General features: G+C 38.0%; 1 protein-coding gene across 1 annotated transcript in view; it reads left to right on the forward strand.

The window, feature by feature from the left end:
* Window positions 1-19,082, forward strand: part of JAM3 (junctional adhesion molecule 3) — an 89,457-nt gene that overhangs the window by 60,409 nt on the left and 9,966 nt on the right. The window contains exons 2-3 of the mRNA XM_047692970.1: window positions 17,560-17,625; window positions 18,144-18,257. Of these exons, the coding sequence (XP_047548926.1) occupies window positions 17,560-17,625; window positions 18,144-18,257 (180 nt within the window). The remainder of the gene's footprint in view (window positions 1-17,559; window positions 17,626-18,143; window positions 18,258-19,082) is intronic.

Raw genomic sequence — 19,082 nt, forward strand, 5'->3', positions numbered from 1 at the left:
TGATGAAGTCCAAAGGCAGTTTGCTAGAGAAATTCCCTCTTGCCTGGGGAAGCTTATCTTTTTTTTTTTAATTATTTTTTTTAAGATTTTTATTTATTTATTTGATGGAGAGAGAGATCACAAGTAGGCAGAGAGGCAGACTGAGAGAGAGAGAGAAGCAGGCTCCCTGCTGAGCAGAGGGCCCGATGTGGCGCTTGATCCCAGGACCCTGAGACCATGAACTTAGCTGAAGGCAGAGGCTTTAACCTACTGAGCCACCCAGGCGCCCTGAAGCTTATCTTTTTGATTTATTCATGCCTTTCAGCTGATTGGATGCAGCTCACCATGTTATGGAGGGCAGCGTGCTCACGGAAATTTTGCAAACTTAAATGTTAATCTCATCCAAAAACAGCTCCAAGTTGATATATAAAATGAACCGTGACAAACCAGATGTATTTGGAATTCCATGATATTTGGTTTGGTCTTATATTTTTTATGGGTTTCTTTGTATAAACATTTAATTACCAAAGTAGCAATGGGTAGACTTTAACCGGAGATTCAGCTGGCTTCATTCTTCTCACAATCCTTTTTTGCTTGATTTACTATATATTCTTAGCTATGTGTATGAGTGAGTGTGTCTGGAAAATATCATTGATTGACATGTACTTTCTTCTGCTCTTGCTCTTAAATTCCTTAAAAAATTGGCTAAGGAATTGAGACAATGTTAAAAAGATGCTATTTTATGGGATATTTTCTTCTCTAAGATGGAGTCTGCTAAGCAAGCGCACAGAAGTAGTCTTGAAGAATAAACATGTAAATATCCTCCACTGGAAAGCCTGCATTGCCATTTTATATTTAGACTTGACCCCAGTAGACCAGTGAGGTCCCACAGTGATGCATGCTGACGTGCACCCACGCTGTTCTAGTCTCAGTCAGGGAAAAGTTTCTCTTGAGCAGGGGAAAAACTGGACAGAATGCCAGAAGTCTAATTATAACTCTCTTTAGAGAACCAGACATACATAAACTAGTTCTTAGTGAGCAACACATCTGACTTAAAGCATTTTCTAAAAGAACTTCTTTTCCTTCTTGGTTTATAATAATGAGTATAAACCCAAACTAATTTTTTTTTGTGGCGAGCTTAGACAGCTGTTGATTTTTCTCTTTTAGCTCTCTCTGAAGTTAAATGATAATAGCCATTATGAAAGATAGAAGGAAGCTCCTACATCTCCCAGTATCCCAGGCGGTAAGCCTGTTCTGCTGCTCAAATTGATTTTGTTTCCGTAAGTGGGAAAGACAGTTTGGAGTTTGAGACATTGATCTTTCTGGCTGTGGGTTGGATGGTCACTTTTGGAATTTAGTCTTTCCTGGACTCTTCCTCCTCCTCAGGATGCTAGCACTGGTATGCTAAGGCAGTTTGAAGAATCAATCAAAATAAGCTGGGCTCTACTGAATCAGGGAGTTTGTGGGTTAAGAGTAACATTATCTCAACAACTGTTATGGTTTAAATGTATTTTTTATTATAATATTCTGTGTTGTTATTAGTTTCTTTGCCTGTGGATCTGGAGGCATTTTATAGCCAGTAATTCTTTAGAATAATAAAGGAAAGCAGTCATCATCCTCATACCCAACAAAGGGCTGTCCTGTGAACACAGCCCTAGATTTCTCACTGGGCCCATTCAGAATGAATGACTTAGTTGCAAGGTTCCCTAAAAGGGACTGCACAGTAAGAGTCACCTGGGAGGCATGGCAAAAACAAACAAACAAACAAAAACAGATCCAGGCTTTTCCCAGCCCACTGAATAAGAATTCAGGGTCTGTGTGCTCTAGGGACTGAGGAGGTGTATTGGGAATTAGCATTTCAAACAAGATCCCGAGGGAATTGTCATGCAGCTTGTCTGGCATCTGATACCCAGACTCTGGCAGAATTTCCAAAAGGTCTCTCAAAACCAAAATAAGAAACTACAGTTGTTGTCCACAGCTGCTAAAACTGTTTCAGATTAGGAAAGGGAAGGGCAAACAAAGAACACAGTAGTTTCAGAGAATAATCTGAGGAGCCTGCATAAACTGGGAAGGCCATTGTGAACCTCGGCGTCAGCATTTCCTCCCCTGCCTTATCATCCCCCATCTGCCTGCTCCCTTCACTGCCCCTTAATTCAGTTCCACATCTTCCCTAGAAGGAAGAGATGGTTGTGTTGAAGATGCCAGTGCTATCTGCATATTATACCAGAGGCTTTTTTTTTTTTTTTTTAAAGGCCACTTCCCTTGCAAACTCATCAGAGAAAGGGTTTCAGTAGAACAATGGGATATAAGTTTAGGCTTCAGGGTCTGAGTCATGTTTCCCTTTTGGTTCCAGATCCTCTTTGCATGTATTTGTTGCAGTCTCTTTTAGTTCTGGATAGATTTTAATAATACGTTTCTTCTTATATAGGAAAGATTATGAAATAGAGCAAGAAGTGGGTCTCCGAGTCAGAACTTCTGGCTTCTGGTTTTTACTTTGTGCTTATAGACATTAACCTCTAGGACTTGGTCCCCTAACTGGGAAATGAGTGTAGTCATCCTTACCTACATTGATGGAATGCCAGAGGCCTCATTAGTGTTCCCAATGTGCTGTCAGACAACCTAAACAATTTTCAGAAGAATGTACAGTTTATTGAGTGCCTAACAGCACTATGTACTTACCCTTAGTTCCCTCCTGCTTTGTTAATTATCAAAATATTGGTGGGAGGAAGTATAGTGTCTGCTCTATTCTATTATCTACTTTATCCATCGTGCAGGCTAGGTTGACAGTCCTGTTCAGAGAAAAGTGCCTTAACAAATCCAGTTTTCTTTTTTAGCAGAATAGTGAACTGAACTACAAGGAGCAGCTTACCATCACATTTGCCACAGGTCAAAACAGTACTGCTTGTGAATCTGAAGGTCTCATTTCTCTGTGTGCTCTTCTTTCTCTGAGCACTGCTGATTGGCTTTTTATAGGTAGAATTTTATACTCTATATGACCTTTCCCAGCCCACCTTTGACTTCTCAGAAGCATGTATTTTTATTGTAGACCAGTGGCCAGAGATACTTGTAGTTCTTGAGTCCAGTTGCTTAACTAGATTATTCTGGAATTTAGAAATCGACATCAAGTTCCTCTGGCTCTCTGTTCTGTATGTGCTGTGCTCCAGGTCCCTAACCAAATGAGGCAAAGGCTTATGTCAAATGTGGTGACTAATATGTAGATGAATGGCCACAGTGTGCTCCATCCCTGCCATCATCTCTGTTTGTTTTTCTGCTGAGCCTGTGCTGCAGTGCCCTGCAGGTTCATTTATATGCATGTCTCTGGCATCTGTTTCTTTCTTTTTTTTTTTTTTAAAGATTTTATTTATTTATTTGGCGACAGAGATCACAAGTAGGTGGAGAGGCAGGCAGAGACAGTGGGGGAAGCAGGCTCCCCACAGAGCAGAGAGCCTGATGCGGGTCTCGATCCCAGGACCCTGGAAATCATGACCTGAGCCGAAGGCAGAGGCTTTAACCCACTGAGCCACACAGGTGCCCCATCTGGCATGTTTCTAAGAGCAGAGAGAGAACCTCCTGACTGGGAAGGGCCTGTGCTCTTTCTTTTAGGGCAGTCCCATGTTTCTCCCTTCTCAAGGCAGGATTCCTAGCTCGTCTACGTCTCTCCATGTAGTGCCTCGTTCCTCTGGCTTTTTCTTCATGTAGTTTAGGCAGGGGCACACAGATGTGGGGGAAGGGACACTTAATCTGGGAACTATGTAGATGGAGAAAATCTGTGATAGATCTAGGACAGCAGTTACAGTTTCTAGAAAACTATTGCCATACACCACTATTTATGACATGGTACGTGTGTTTGGAAGTAGATCTGTCCCATGTGTAACCTTTCTTCATCTTGGTTTTGTCTCTTCCTCCTCAAGTCTTGCTGATTCTACCTAACTGTTGGACCTTAAGGATATCATCATGCCTCTAATAATGTATGGTTAGTATCAATATATTGGTGATAACCTGGTCTTCATGCATTGTAGAATAGCATTGCCTTTGGACCATCTTAGAGCCATTTAGCATTTGGGAAATAACTGGTTAGAAGAATTCTCCAACTTTTTTTTTTTTTAATCTCTTGCCACATTTCTTGTCAAGTACACACAGATGAAACCAACCAAATGTTAATTTCTTCCATGGATTCCCTGGAGAAAAGAAGGGCTGTAGACAATACAGTGTAATGGAAGGAGTGTTCAACTTGGAGTCTGAGGACACAAATTGAGTACTAGCTTCATCAGTTAGCTGTAGACTAGAGGTAAGTCAGTTAGCCACTTCTTTCATAAGTTGGAAATAATACCACTTACATCAGTATTTTAGAGAGTGATCTAAAGAATAAATTGGAATCTTATTTTCACTTTCCTCCTCACCTCTGGAACTATGACTTCTCTGATGACCTTGGTTTCAAGAATAAGAAATCAAGCCATTATCCTAAGCCACTTCAAAGCTTGATCCCTCTGGAAACACAGAATTAGTTTCATATTTTTCAAAAACAGCCCAGTGGAGAATGGTGTGACAACTGCTGCTCCTAGAATAACATGAAAAGCATAGAGGAGATAAAAAGCAAGAGACAATGTAAGCCTAGGCCATATTCAGCTGGTGTTCCCATCATCACATGTGTCATTTCAGAGCTCCTTACTCTCCTCTCTGCCCTTATTTCCAGGCTGACATGGACGTTATGCTGGCTATGAGGCACCTCCAGGCAGAAAGCATATATTGACTCTCATAGTGAACCAGGCAGTGGTACCTTTTGCTTATTAATATAAAATCAGAGCCTATAGGTGTTGTTTACAGAAAAAAGAAAGAAAGGAAAAAAGTGGTTTCCTTCTTGGATTTTAGCTTTGGCTTGACACTGAGCCGGTGTATTTTCATAATTATTATCAGCTTGAGACCAGCCTCAAGTCTAGTCTTTTCCTTAATACAGTTGGAAATGTCATATTGTGTGGCTTTGTAATTCCTTTGTCATCTCTGCTCATCTGCAAAGCAGCCCTCCAGGACTGAACCCCTGTGCCTACATTCTCAGAAATCCTCCATTACCGTGCTGGGATTAAATACTTTTGGACTAAAAGACCAAGAGCCTTTGCCAGCTATGAATTCAAGCATATTCTGATGCTCAGAAATTTAGATTTTCTGGATTTGGTGTAAAAGGAATTATCATTTTTATATTTTCATTTATTTTACTTCTTCTTCTTGCCACCATTTAGTTCTTCTGCCACCTTTCAGTTCTTCTCACCCTCCCTTATCCTACCTCTCCTTCACCTGCCTTGGACCTCATATTGAATTTTCTTGGGATTCTCATTTTTATTATTCTACTCATGGTATTTAGGATTAATATATTTCTGGCTTCAAGTCTAAAGCCATTCAATTTAAAACTTAATGTTCTTGGGCCACTAGAAAGGCATTGATCCCTATATAACAAATATAGTAATGACAATAAGATAATAATTGTTTCTCTTTCTCTATTTTTATTTAGTTTTATTTATTGGTGAAAGAAGGATAAAGTTTCTAATAGTATTTTATAGTTGGGAAAAATGTAAGATACACAATCACACTGAAAGACAATAGGAGTGTTAAAAATAGGATCAGATTTCTTGATAGTAATTTATAGCTTTGGCATATAGAAGAGCTTTGAAAATGGAATTTTAAGCACAAGATTGAGTATTTACCTCTATACTAGCATGTGTCACCTAGTTGATCTGGTTGAAAAAACATTTGTCAGGTCTATTTGAAGCAGTTAAGTCCTAGAAAATCATGGAATCCAAAATGCTATAAATTTCCTAATTTATACTGAGAGCTACATTGTCAGAAGAAACACTGAAAGAGCAAAGACAGCCCTGGGTTTGAGTCCTGGCTCTTTGGTCATACACTCCGTGAATTACTGACATGTAGATCATCATATTGTATTGAAATTGTGTCTCTCCTCCACTTTGTAGTCAATAACATTTCCAAAACCTTCTTGCATCTCAGGTATGATTGTTGGTAGATACAAGGATGAATAAGAATGGCTGAGATAACAAATAAAAAATAAAAAGAGCAATAATGCTAGTTTGGAGTGACATCAGCAAGAGCTCTTGTTCTCCCATAGAAACATTGAAAAAACAAACAAACATACAAACAAACAGAAGTTGAACCAACTTTGTAGGAGCTTTGGAAACCAGTTAAAGTTTTATAGGAACCAAATAAATGCCCAGTAGAGAAAAAAATAATCTTCAAAATGGTAGGGAAGTTTTATGACATTTTTACTCTTTCCCTACCACAGTCTCTCCCTATCTCTGTCCCCCTTCTCCACTCCCTAAATTGGAGGGAGCAGAACAAATCTTATTTTCAGATCGCTTGATAAATTTATTCTAACTTCTCTGGGCATAACTGAAGGACAGACATCAGGTGCTTATCTTTGTCTCACATAAGTTGGAATGCAGGTGGGAAAAATAGTAGGTACTGCTTGTAAAAGCTACAAGGGGACTATAAACCCACAATTGCTCTAAGAGATTCTGGGTAGAGATAAACAACAGGCCATCTTAGGCTCAGAAGAGAAGCTGTGATAAGACTAGGAAATTAGGACATTTAGAGCAATAGCATAACATCTCAGGTGATCCCTAGACTCAGAACAAGCCTAAATAAGAAAGGGGAGAAGGAGTGCTGCTGTACAGAGCCAGTCTGCAAAGATTTGGGAGAGGTGGCTGTTCTCTCGTGTGTGTGTATGTGTGTTTCAGTTCTTGGCATTCAAGGAAGTCTTTATCAGAACAGGAAATGTCTGTCAGAACACTAGCTGAAAAGAAGCTAAAGGAATCTCAGTGACCATGATCAAAAAGGAATAGTGTTTGAAGAAAAAAAAAAAAAACATTTGGAACTCTCAAAACAGAGAACAACAGTTTTCAATAATAATTAAAAACACACACACACACAGAGCAAACCCTGAGGAATAGTAAGTAATTAAGTAATAGTAAGTAAGTAAGTAATAATTTTGCAATAGTGAAATGCCCAATTTTCAACAAAACTTGGAAAACATACAAAATAAGCAGGAAAATGTAGCTTACTCAAAGAAACAAAGTGAATGAAAAGAAACTGTCCCAGAGGAAAACCAGACATTGGATTTAGTAGAAAAATACATTAAATAATTTATCTTAAATATGCTTAGAGAGCTAAGGGAAAAGGAAATCAGGGAAACATTTTTGAGCATCAGAGTATCAACAAAGAGAAAGAAGTTGTAAAAAGGAATCAAAGAAATTTTGGACCTGAAAAGTACAATAACTGAAAAGAAAAATTCACTGGAGAAGATAAATAGCATATTTGAGCAGGTAAAAGAAAGAATCAGTGAACCAGAAGATAGGGAAATATAAAGTATCATTCAAGTCTGGGGAGCAAAAAGAAAAAAGAATGAAGAGTGGACATAGCTTGTATTACTTTCCTAGGCTGCCATAACAAAATGCCACAGATTGATTGACTTAAACAACCAAAATCTATTTTCTTACAGTTCTGGAGGGTAGACGTCCAAGATCAAGGTGTCAGCCGGTTTGGTTCCTCTGGAGGCTTCTCCTTGGTGTACATATGGCTGCTGTCTTGCTATGTCCTCACACAGTTTTTCCTCTACATGTACATCATTCTATGTGTCCTTATTTCCTATTTATATAAGACATAAGCCAGATTGGATTAGGACTCCTAATAGCCTCAGTTTAACTTACCACCTTTTTAAGGGCTCTGTCTCCACATTTCGTCATATTCTAAGGTACTGGGCAACAGAACTTCAAAATATGAATCCCAGTCGGGGGGAGGTAGGTACACAATTCAACACATAACAGAGCTTAAGGGACTTGTCGGACACTGTCAACCTGACCAACATGTGCTTTTTGGGAGTCCCAGGAGAAGAGAGAGTAAAGGAGGCAGAATGATTATTTGAAGAAGAAATAATGGCTGAAAACGTCCCCAATTTGATGGAACAAATCCAAGAAGCTCAATGAAATCCAAGGAGGATAAACCCAGGGGGACTCATCCTGAGACACATTATAATCAAACTGTCAAAAGCCAGAGACAAAAAAAATCTTGAAAGCAGCAAGAGAGAAGTGAATTATCACTAGGAATCATCAATAAAATTATCAGCTGATGCCTCACCAGAAGTGTTGGAAGCTAGAAGACTGTGGAATGGCATATTTAAATGTGTTGAAAGAAAAACACTCTAAACTGAAATTTTTATATCTGGCAAAACTGACCTTCAAAATTGAGGGAGAAATTAAGACATTTTTCAGAAAAGCTGAGGGAGTTCATTATCTGCTCTATATAAAAATGTCAAAGGGAATCCGTCAAGTTGAAATGAAGGAACAATAGACAGTAACTCAAATCTATATATCTTCAGTAGAGATAATTACAAATATAAAAGCTAGTCTTATAATTGTGGTATATAAATTCTACAGAATTTAAAAGACAAATGCGTAAAATAATTATATGTTATTGACAAGGCATACAACCTGTAAAGATGTACTTTGTGTCAACAATAATATAAAGGGAAGGACAGAGTAGATTTTTTTCATACAATTGAAGTTAAGTTGGTATCAGTTCAAATTTGTTATAATTTGAGGATGTTATAAACCTTATGATAACTGCAAGGAAAATATCTATAGAGTTTACAATGAAGAAAATGAGAAGGGAATCATAATGTGTCACTGCCAAAAAACAAAGCATTAAAAAAAAAGGCCATGGAGGAAATGAGGGACAAAAAATAATACATACAGAAAGCAAGTAGCAAAATAGCAGAAATAAGTCCATTATTAGTTAATTACTTTAAATGTAAGGAACTAAATTCTTCAGCAAAAGGCAGAGAAAGGATAAATAAATAATCCAGCTACATGCTGTCCATAAGACATTCACTTTAGATCTAAACACCAATGATTTGAAAAGATGGGAAAAGATATTCTATGCAAATAGTAACCAAAAGATAAAGTAGACTTTAAGTCAAAAACTATTAAAAAAGACAAAGAATGTCAGTAATAATAATATAATATATAATAATTAGAAATGTGTGCATCAGACATCTGAGCCCCTTAATAGATGAGGCAAACATTGACAGGATTAAAGGGAGAACTTGTTCTACAATAGTAATTGGAGATTTTAGTGCCCACTTTAAATAATGGATAAACAAGATAGAAGGTCAATAAGGAAATACAGGACTTGAATAACATTATAAACCAATTGGACCTAAAAGACAAATATAGAGCCCTACACTCAGCAACATAGAATACACATTTTTCACAAGTACACATGGAACATTCTTTAGGATTGATCATATTTAAAGCCAAATTTAAGAAATTAAACCATATAAAGTATCTTTTCTATTCACAATAGAATGAAACTAGAAATAAATAACTGAAAGAAATTAGAAAATTCACAGATGTGGAAGTCAACACCCTCTTAACCAATGGGTCAAAGAAGTTACAAAGGAAATTAGAAAATACCTTGAGACAAATGAAAACACAATATACCAAATTTATAGGATTCAGAGAAAGCAGTGCTAAGAGCTAAAACACTTAAGATTTCAATAAAGAAAGATCTAAAATCAACAGCAAAGTTACACCACAAGAAACTGGAAAAAGAAAAATAAACTAACCCCCAAATCAGCAGAAGGAAGGAAATGGAAAAGATTAGAGCAGAAATTAACAAAAGAGAGAGAGAGAGAGAACGAATAGAAAAACAATAGAGAAAAATCAATGAAAATAAAATTATCTTCTTTGGAAAAAAAATTGACAGAGTTTAACTAGATTGACTAAGGAAGAAAGGAGGTTTGAATTACTAAAATCAGAAAAAGAAGGGGAGGTGTAACTACTGATTTTATAGAAATAAATGGGATTATGAAAGAATACTGTGAAGAAATAGCCAAACTGTGGAAAGAACCTAGATGTCCATCAACAGATGAATGGATAAAGAAGATGTGGTGTGTGTGTACACACACACACACACACACACACACACACACACACACACACACACACAAACAATGGAATACTATGCAGCCATCAAAAGAAATGAAATCTTGCCATTTGCGATGATGTGGATGGAACTAGAGGGTATTATGCTGAGCGAAATAAGTCAGAGAAAGACAATTATCATATGATCTCCCTGATACATGAGGAAGTTGAGAGGTAAAGCGGGGGGTTTAAGGGGGAGGGAAGGAAAAATGAAACAAGATGGGATCTGGAGGGAGACAAACCATAAGAGACTCTTAATCTCACAAAACAAACAGGGTTGCTGGGGGGAGGTGGATAGGGGGAGGGTGGTTGGGTTATGGACGTTGGGGAAGGTATGTGCTATGGTGAGTGCTGTGAAGTGTGTAAACCTGGCAATTCACAGACCTGTACCCCTGGGGCTAATAATACTTTATATGTTAATAAAAAACTAAAAATAAATAAAAAGAATACTCTGAAGAAGTGTACATCAGCAAATTGACAAATTGCTAGAAACAGGTAATACTAAAACTTAATTGTTAAGAAATAGAAAATCTGGAGGTGCCTGGGTCACTCAGTTGGTGAAGTCACTGCCTTCAGCCCAGGTCATGATCCCAGGGTCCTGGGATTGAGCCCTGCATGGGCTCCTTGCTCAGCTGGTAGTCTGTTTCACTCTCTCATCCCCACTCATGCTCTCTCTCGCTATCTCTTTCTCTCTCTCTGTCAAATAAATAAATATTATCTTAAAAAAAAAAGAGAACTGGAAAATCTGAATAGATTTTCAACCAATAAGGAGACTGAATCCATAATCAAAAACAAAGAAAAGCTCTGACCAGATGACTTTACGGTGAATTCTAACTAACGTTTAATTTTGTCAAATTTAACCGAAAAATTGAAGAGGGAATACCTTTTTTTTTTTGAGGGAATACCTTCTAACTCATATGATCTAACCCTGATATGAGCAATAGAAAAAGACACTACAAGAAAAGAAAGCTGTAGATCAGTATTCCTTAATATTGATTAAAAAATGTTACAGAAAATAAAAGCAAACTGAACTACACACCCTGAACAAATGAGATTTGTTTCCAGAATGCAAGAATTATTTAACATATGAAAATCAGTTAAGGTAATAACCAGATTAATAGAATAAAGAACCACATGATCATCTTAGTTGATGCAGTAAAAGCATTTGACAAAATTAAACTCCCCTTCATAATAAAAAGACTCAATAAATTAGGAGTAGAAGGGACTTACTCAATATGATAAAAATAAAACCATATATGGAAAAACTCACAGCTAATGTCATAAGTAATGGTGAAAGACTGGTTTCCTCCTAAGATCAGAAACAAGACAAGGATATCTACATTTGCCATTTCTGTTCTACATATTTTTGGAATTTCTAGCCAGAGCAGTTAGGCAACAGAGGTAAAAGTAGAAAGTATTCATATTGGAAAGGAAAGAGTAAAATGATACTAGAAAGAAAGAATTAAATTATCTCTATTCATAGATAATATGATCTTATGTGTAGAAAACCCTAAAGGTTACACCAAAAGAAGAAAGAAAGAAAGAAAGAAAGGAAGGAAGGAAGAAAGAAAGGAAGAAAGAAAGAAAGAAAGAAAAGAAAGAAGAAAGAAAGAAAGAAAGAGGGAGGGAGAAAGAGAGAAAGAAAGGGAGAAAAGTACATAAGTGTGGAGGTAGCCTAGAGCTAATAACAAGGAAAACAAAAAAAAGAAACTCCCAACACACAAAAAGTAAGTTGCATTTCTACATATTAACAATGAACATAGAGAAAAGGAAATTAAGAAAACAGCCCCATTTATAATAGCATCAAAAAGAATAAAAGGAATAAATTTAATCCAGGAAGTAAAAGACTTGTACCCTGAAAACTGCAAAACATTGCTGAAATTAAAGAAGACATAAATAAATGTAATAAATTCAGGGTTTATGGACTAGAATATTTAATATTGTTAACAGTACTCAAAGGGATCTACATTTCAGTGTAGATTGGGATTTCAAAATCCCAAAGGTGTTCTTTTCTGAAATATAAAAATCCATCCTGAAATTTATGTGGTATCTCAAGGGGCCCTATTCAGCTGAAGTCATCTAGAAAAAGAACAAAGTTGGAGGACTCACATTTCCTGATTGCAAAACAAACTATGAAGCTACAGTAATCAAAACAATGTGGTAGTGGCATAATTGCAGACACATGAACCAATGGAGCGGAATAGACCACCCTGAAATAAACCTTGCATGCCTGGTCAAATAATTTTCAACAAGGGTGCTAAGACTATTGAATGAGGAAGAGTAGTCTTTTCAAAAAATAATGCTGGGAAAACTAGATATGCACATTCTATATAATGAATTTGGGCTCTTACCTTACACAAAAATGACTTAAAATGGATGAAAGACCTAAATATAAGGTATAAAGCTAAAATTCTTTGAAGAAAACATTGACATTGGATTTGGCAATGATGTCTTGGATATAACACCAAAAGCACAGGCAACAAAAGAAAAAGATATATTGGACTCCATCAAAATTAAAAACTTCTGGGGCTTCTGGGTGGCTCAGTCATTGAGTGTCTCCCTTTGGCTCAGGTCATGATCCCAGGGTCCTGGTATTGAGCCCTACACCGGGCTCCCTGCTCGGCGGGGAGCCTGCTTCTCACTCTCCCACTCTCCCTGTTTGTGTTCCCTCTCTCACTGTCAAATAAATAAGTAAAATCTTAAAAAAAAAATTAAAAACTCGTGTAAATCAAAGGACACTATCAATAGAATAAAACAGAATGGGAGGAAATACTTGTAAAACATATATATATATATATATATATATATATATATATATATATATGAAATAAAGAATTGATATCCAGAATGTAAAAGGAACCCCTACGACTCAACAACGACAACAAAACCTACTTAAAAAAAAAGGCAAAGGACTTGAATAAACGTGTCTCCAAAGTAGATATACAAATAACCAATAAGCACATGAAAAGATGTGCAACATCTTCTAGCTTAGGGAAATGCAAATCAAAATCACAATGAGATACAATGAGTAAAAAACAAAATTCAGAAAATTACATATGTTGGTGAGGATATAGAGAAATTGGAACCCTCATGGGCATTGCTGATGGGGTCATAAAATGGTGTAGCCACATCAGTGAAGTTTAGCATTTCCTCAAAAAGTTGCACATAGAATTACCATATGATCCAGGAATTAAACTTCTAGGTTCGTACCCAAAATAATTAAAAGCCAGGACTCAAACAGATACTTGTACACCATAGTTCAGCATAATTCACAATAGCCAAAAGGTAGAAACAACCCATCTGTTGATGAATGATGCATGGGTAAACAAGATGTGGTAAATATATACAGTAGGATATTATTCAGCCTTAAAGAAGAGTGAAATTCTGATACATACTACACAGATGTACCTTGAAAACATAATGCTGTGTGAAATAAGCCAGACATAAAAAGACAAACATTGTATGATTCCACTTATATGTGGTACCTAAAATAGGCAAATTCATAGAAGGTAGAATGGAGGTTACTGGAGGCTGGAGTTTGGTGGAAATGAGAAGTTACTGCTTAATTGGTATAGATTCTGTTTAGGATGATGAACAAGTGTTGGAAGTGGATAGTGGCACTTGTTGTACAACATCATGAATGTCCTTAATGCCACTGAATTAATTATACATGTAACAGTGGTTAAAATGGTGAATTTTCTGTTATGTATGACAGAATAAGAAAAAAATTTAAAAATAGTAATGGTGAGAATGTGGGAAAACTGGATCAGTCATAGATTGCATGTAGAAAACACAGTAAGGACATAAGGGGTGGAACACCATGTCTCACATTCAATTCAGATGTCTTATTGATCTAAAAATACCACAGTCAGTAAAGAGAAAATCTTTGTCACCCTGACTGATTTTCTATATTCACTAACCATCAGTTGGGTAGGAAAAGCAGATACTCTGCCTGCTGCTGTGGTTTTTTAGAGAGCCCAAAAGCAAAACCTCAAAACATTCATGTTCAATGAAATGTCAGAAACATGTAGACCACTGCCAAATTATTCATGATCACGTAAGTGTTTTCACTGCATATTTTGATCATGAATGCAGTTAAGCCAATTGATTTTTTAACTTATATATTCACTGAAAGAATTCAGGAAAACTTATATAACATTTTTTATTAAGTTTAAATAATTCTTAAGTATATATTTTCTGAAATATCATAAATATTCATACCTTAAAACTGTTCCTTCACTTTTTTTTACTGTATCCAGTGGATTCCAAATATCATATTGATTTGATACTCACCATCATCATTTTAGGAATAACAAATTGTTCTACATTTTAATTTTGAAATAATTATAGATTCACAGGAAGTTGCAAAGATAGTACAGAGTGGTCCAGTACTCTGTTAGTAAAACAAAACAAACTTTGATCATGGAAGTTTCGAAATTCAGATTGTAATTTTGAAAGCAATGAATTTTTGGTATAGCCCAACTCTGGAAAACAGTTTATGAGTTAAAAAAAAAAAAAAAAAACCCTGACCATGCAACAACATACAGTGGGGCACATGTACTTTTGGGCCTTTATTCCAGAGGAAAGGAAACATGTTCATATAACAACCTGTAACACATGTTCACAGTAGCTTTATTCAGAATAGCCACAAACTGAAAACAACCCAGCTGTCTTTTAATGAGTTAGTAGTTAAACTGTGGTACATCCATACCATGGAATACTACTCAGCAATGGAAAGAAATGAACTATAGTTAAACCCAAGTTGGATGGATCTAAAGGGCATTATGCTGAATGAAAAAAGTCATTCTCTGAAGGTCACCTACAGTGTATTTCCATTTATATATATATTATTTATATGTCTCTAAGTGACAAAATTGTGGAGATGGAGAGCAGATTAGTGGTTGCTAGGAGTAATGAATGGTGAGGGGGTAGATGTGACTGACTATAAGGGGTAGCATGAGGGCGATCTTTCTGTCGTGGAATAGTTCTGTACCTTTTTTTTTTAAATAGTTCTTTATATTAATTGCAGTGGTGATTACAGGAATCTTCACATGTGATAAAGTGACATAGAACCATATACATTTTTTTTTCTACAAAAGTGGAGACATAAACATGTCAGTGTTCCAGTTTTGATATTGTGCTATAATTATGTAAGATGTGACCAATGAGAGAAACTGGATGAAAGATTTACTGAATTTTTTAAAAAAGATTTTATTTTAGGAGCACCTAGGTGACTCAGTCCATTAAGTGCCTGCCTTTGGCTCAGGTCATGATCCCAGGGTTCTGGGTTGGAGCCCTTGGAGTAGGCCTTCTGATCAGTGGGCAGCCTGCTTCTTCATCTCCTGCTTGTGCTCTCTCTCTCTTTCTCTGTTATTATTTTTTAATTATTTACTTGAAAGTGATAGTGACAGAGAGCACAGATTGGGAGGAAAGGGAGAAGCAGGATCCCCGATGCAGGGCTCAATCCCAGGACCCCAAGATCACAACCTGAGCTGGAGGGAGACTCTCGACTGAGCCACCCAGGTGCCCCCAGGAAAAGATTTTATTTTAGAGAGAGAGCACGGACGAGTTGGAGAAAGAGCAGAGCAGAGGGAGAGGGATAAGAAGACTCCACGCTGAGCACGTGGGGCTCAATCCCACAACCCTGAGATCATGACCTAAGCCTAAACAAGAGCTGGATGCTTAACCGACTGAGCGATCCAGGTGCCCCAGATTTACTGAATTTTAATAACCACATACTGAAACCATAATATGCTTAGGACTTAACCACACCTGCCTCTAGAGGGGAGTCTTAAATTTGGTTAAGACGTTTTGAATACAAAGAGACAACTATATGTATCTTAGATCGTTCTAAGTTCAAGACTCAATAATATATTCCTAGGCAGGATGAAGAAGAGAGTGACCACATTATAGCCCTGTGAGAAAACTGAAATCAACCAAATGATTTTTTGGAAAGCTCAAGTCAAGGAAATCCAACACAGAATACAAAAAAATGCACCTTGATTTATTCAGCAACCACTTTCCAAGTACCTACTAAATATCATTCAGTGTTAGAATTGAAGATAGAGGGGCACCTGGGTGGCTCAGTGGATTAAGCCGCTGCCTTCGGCTCAGGTCATGATCTCGGGGTTCTGGGATCGAGTCCCACCATCTGGCTCTCTGCTCAGCAGGGAGCCTGCTTCCCCCTGACTCTCTGCCTACTTGTGATCTCTCTCTCTCTGTCAAATAAATAAATTTAAAAAAAAATCTAAAAAAAAAAAAGAATTGAAGATAGATGAGTAAACCTAATAATACTTGTTCTTTTATACTAGAATGTAAGCTCCATGAGAACATAGGTTTTTATCTGTTTTATTCATGTCTGTAATGTTTAGGCCAGTATCTGGCATATAATAATTGCTGAATGAATGGATTCTCCTAAAAAGCCTTGAGTCTGATAAGCCAGGATTGGAAATAGGGACAAGAGCATGTGATAGATGCTATCATAGATTTGCTGCCTTTTTCTCCTTCCTTTTCAGTCTTAAGTGGTATCTCTTTATGAGTATTCTGATAGTACTGGGTTCAGTGTGTGCACAGTTAAACTTTAGCAGTCACCACTTCAGGGCTGGCTTCTGGACCCCATTTCCCATCTGGTTCTGTCAGAATCTTACCTTCGAGCAGGGGTAGTATTCCAGTGAGTTACTTGTGATACCGTTAAGAGTTAGGTTTGTTCCAGTCCTTATAGCACCGTTCTTTTACACAAGTTATTGCTATTCAGTTGACCCTTGGACAGCATGGGGCAAATAGGTGCCTGCTTCCCCCCTCCCCGCACAGTTGAAAATCCTGTAACTTTTGACTCCCCTGAAACTTAATTATTAATAATAGCCTACTGTTGACCAGAACCCTTACCTATACCATAAACAGTCGATAAACTCATATTTTATATGTATTATATCCTGCATTCTTATCATAAAGTAGCCTGGGGGAAAGAAAAATTTAAAGTCATAAGAGAAAGTACATTTACAGTACTGTATGGCTATTTATTTCTTAAAAAAATCCTCCAGGAGGGGCGCCTGGGTGGCTCAGTGGGTTAAGCCGCTGCCTTCGGCCCAGGTCATGATCTCAGGGTCCTGGGATCGAGTCCCGCATTGGGCTCTCTGCTCAGCAGGGAGCCTGCTTCCCTCTCTCTCTCTCTCTCTCTGCCTGCCTCTCCATCTACTTGTGATCTCTCTGTCAAATAAATAAATAAAATCTTAAAAAAAAAAAAATCCTCCAGGAGGGGCTGGGACAGGGGGTGGTGGCAGCAGGCCTGGCCCCAGGGGGATGATGTTCTGCAGCTGGTGGTCTCTGCTCAGCAACAGGGTGGTCGGTTTGAGCGCCCACAGCTGACAGACAGGAGCCTGGGTTGAAGAGGAAGAACATGCCCAGAGGGTCCTCTGTGTGCCAGGCTCTGGGCTATTCGGTGCTGCCCTGAGTCCCTCTAGCGCTGACCTGTCTCTGAAGCTGCTGATGGTTATAGCCGGCGGTATACATCCAGGCAGGTGGGTCAACTGTACTGAACCTCCAGGCCGCCCAGCTGCTACCACTGCTGATTTTACTTTATTTTTTTTTCCTTCAGGTTGCTTGATTGGAGCCGTGAATCTCAAATCCAGCAACCGAACCCCAGTGGTACAGGAATTTGAAAGTAAGTACAAGGGAGACTACTAAGAGAATGGGCACCATCTAATGGACATTTCGTAGTCTTGCAGCCTACTCAGGACAAACACAACATATCCATACAGTGCCCAAGAGATGTTTGGGTGGGTGGCTCAGTAGCAGTGCATTTGATGTGCACATGTGACAGGCCTTTTCAGCAGGCCGACAGGGAACTCTGCAGGTTTTATATTGGCTAGAATCAGATTCCTGCCCTGGTTTTGTACATATATAACAAAGAACTTCCTTATTCCTTATATACAAGCAGAGTATTAAGGGAAAGGCCTTGCTAATCACCTTTAAAAATTTTTCTGGCTAAAATTCATCTTTTCTTAGAGTCATTTGGAACTTGAAGATAGATTTTTTAAATGTACATTCAAGAGTTCTTTCAAATTAGAGATAGCTTGCAGGGTCCAGATATACAAGTGATCATAAAATTATTTCCAATTCTGTAATACTTCTTCTTCTCCTTCTTCTTCTTCTTCTTTTTTTTTTTTTTTTGCTCATTAGGTGTGGAATTATCTTGTATCATTACGGATTCACAGACAAGTGACCCCAGGATTGAGTGGAAGAAAATTCAAGATGACCAAACCACATATGTGTTTTTTGACAACAGAATTCAGGGTATGATCCTCTAATCCCCTCCTTTGTCCACAGGGCCCAGACATATACTTGTGCCCAGAGACTTTCCTCTGACTGGTCCTGCATCTGTGTCCAGGATTGGTTTTTTTGTTTTGTTTTGTTTGTTTCACTTCTGAAAATTTCAAACATGGAAAAGTAATGAGAGTAGTATATTGAACCTCCCTGTCCCTGTTACTCAGCTTCAACAAGTATCACCTCATTAGTTATGATTTAAATCTATCTGTAGCCCATCCTATTGCACAATGAGAGTGAACGCTGTCCTAGGCCATCCTCTTATCATGGTCCCATTCATGATACCAGCTGCATGAGTTAATCAGAAGGATCACAGGGAACAGCAAGGAGATAAGACAGGTATTCGCTGAGCACCTACTGTGTCTCAAGCTTCCTACATTGAGAAAGCATTTGCTAGGACAGACGTCAGCATAAAGTATCTCTGATCACATGAAGTAGGAGCAGGGCAGCTGGTGGGGGAAGCTTCCCAGAAGTGGCATCTAGGCTGAGCTGTGAAGCTGGTTATCCAGGCCAGATGGTGATGGGTGGGGTGGAAGAAGGTGTTGGGCAAGAAAGAATGCTCTGCATATAGATGTGGAAGCAAAAGGCAGGTTGGCTTAAGGAAACTGCAAGTTCTCTATCGCAGGTGGGATTTAAGGAAGGGAGAGAGGAGTATCTCCACACAGCTGGTGAGGCATGCCAGGGCCAGGCAGGAAGCACTGAATGCCATGCAAGAATGGACAGCATCTTGAGTTCCGTAAAGATTTTTTTTAGAGGGAAGGGAGATGACTTCATTTTCACTTTAGAAAGACTTGA

Source organism: Lutra lutra, chromosome 10 (assembly GCF_902655055.1).
Source record: "Lutra lutra chromosome 10, mLutLut1.2, whole genome shotgun sequence".
Classification (NCBI taxonomy): domain Eukaryota; kingdom Metazoa; phylum Chordata; class Mammalia; order Carnivora; family Mustelidae; genus Lutra; species Lutra lutra.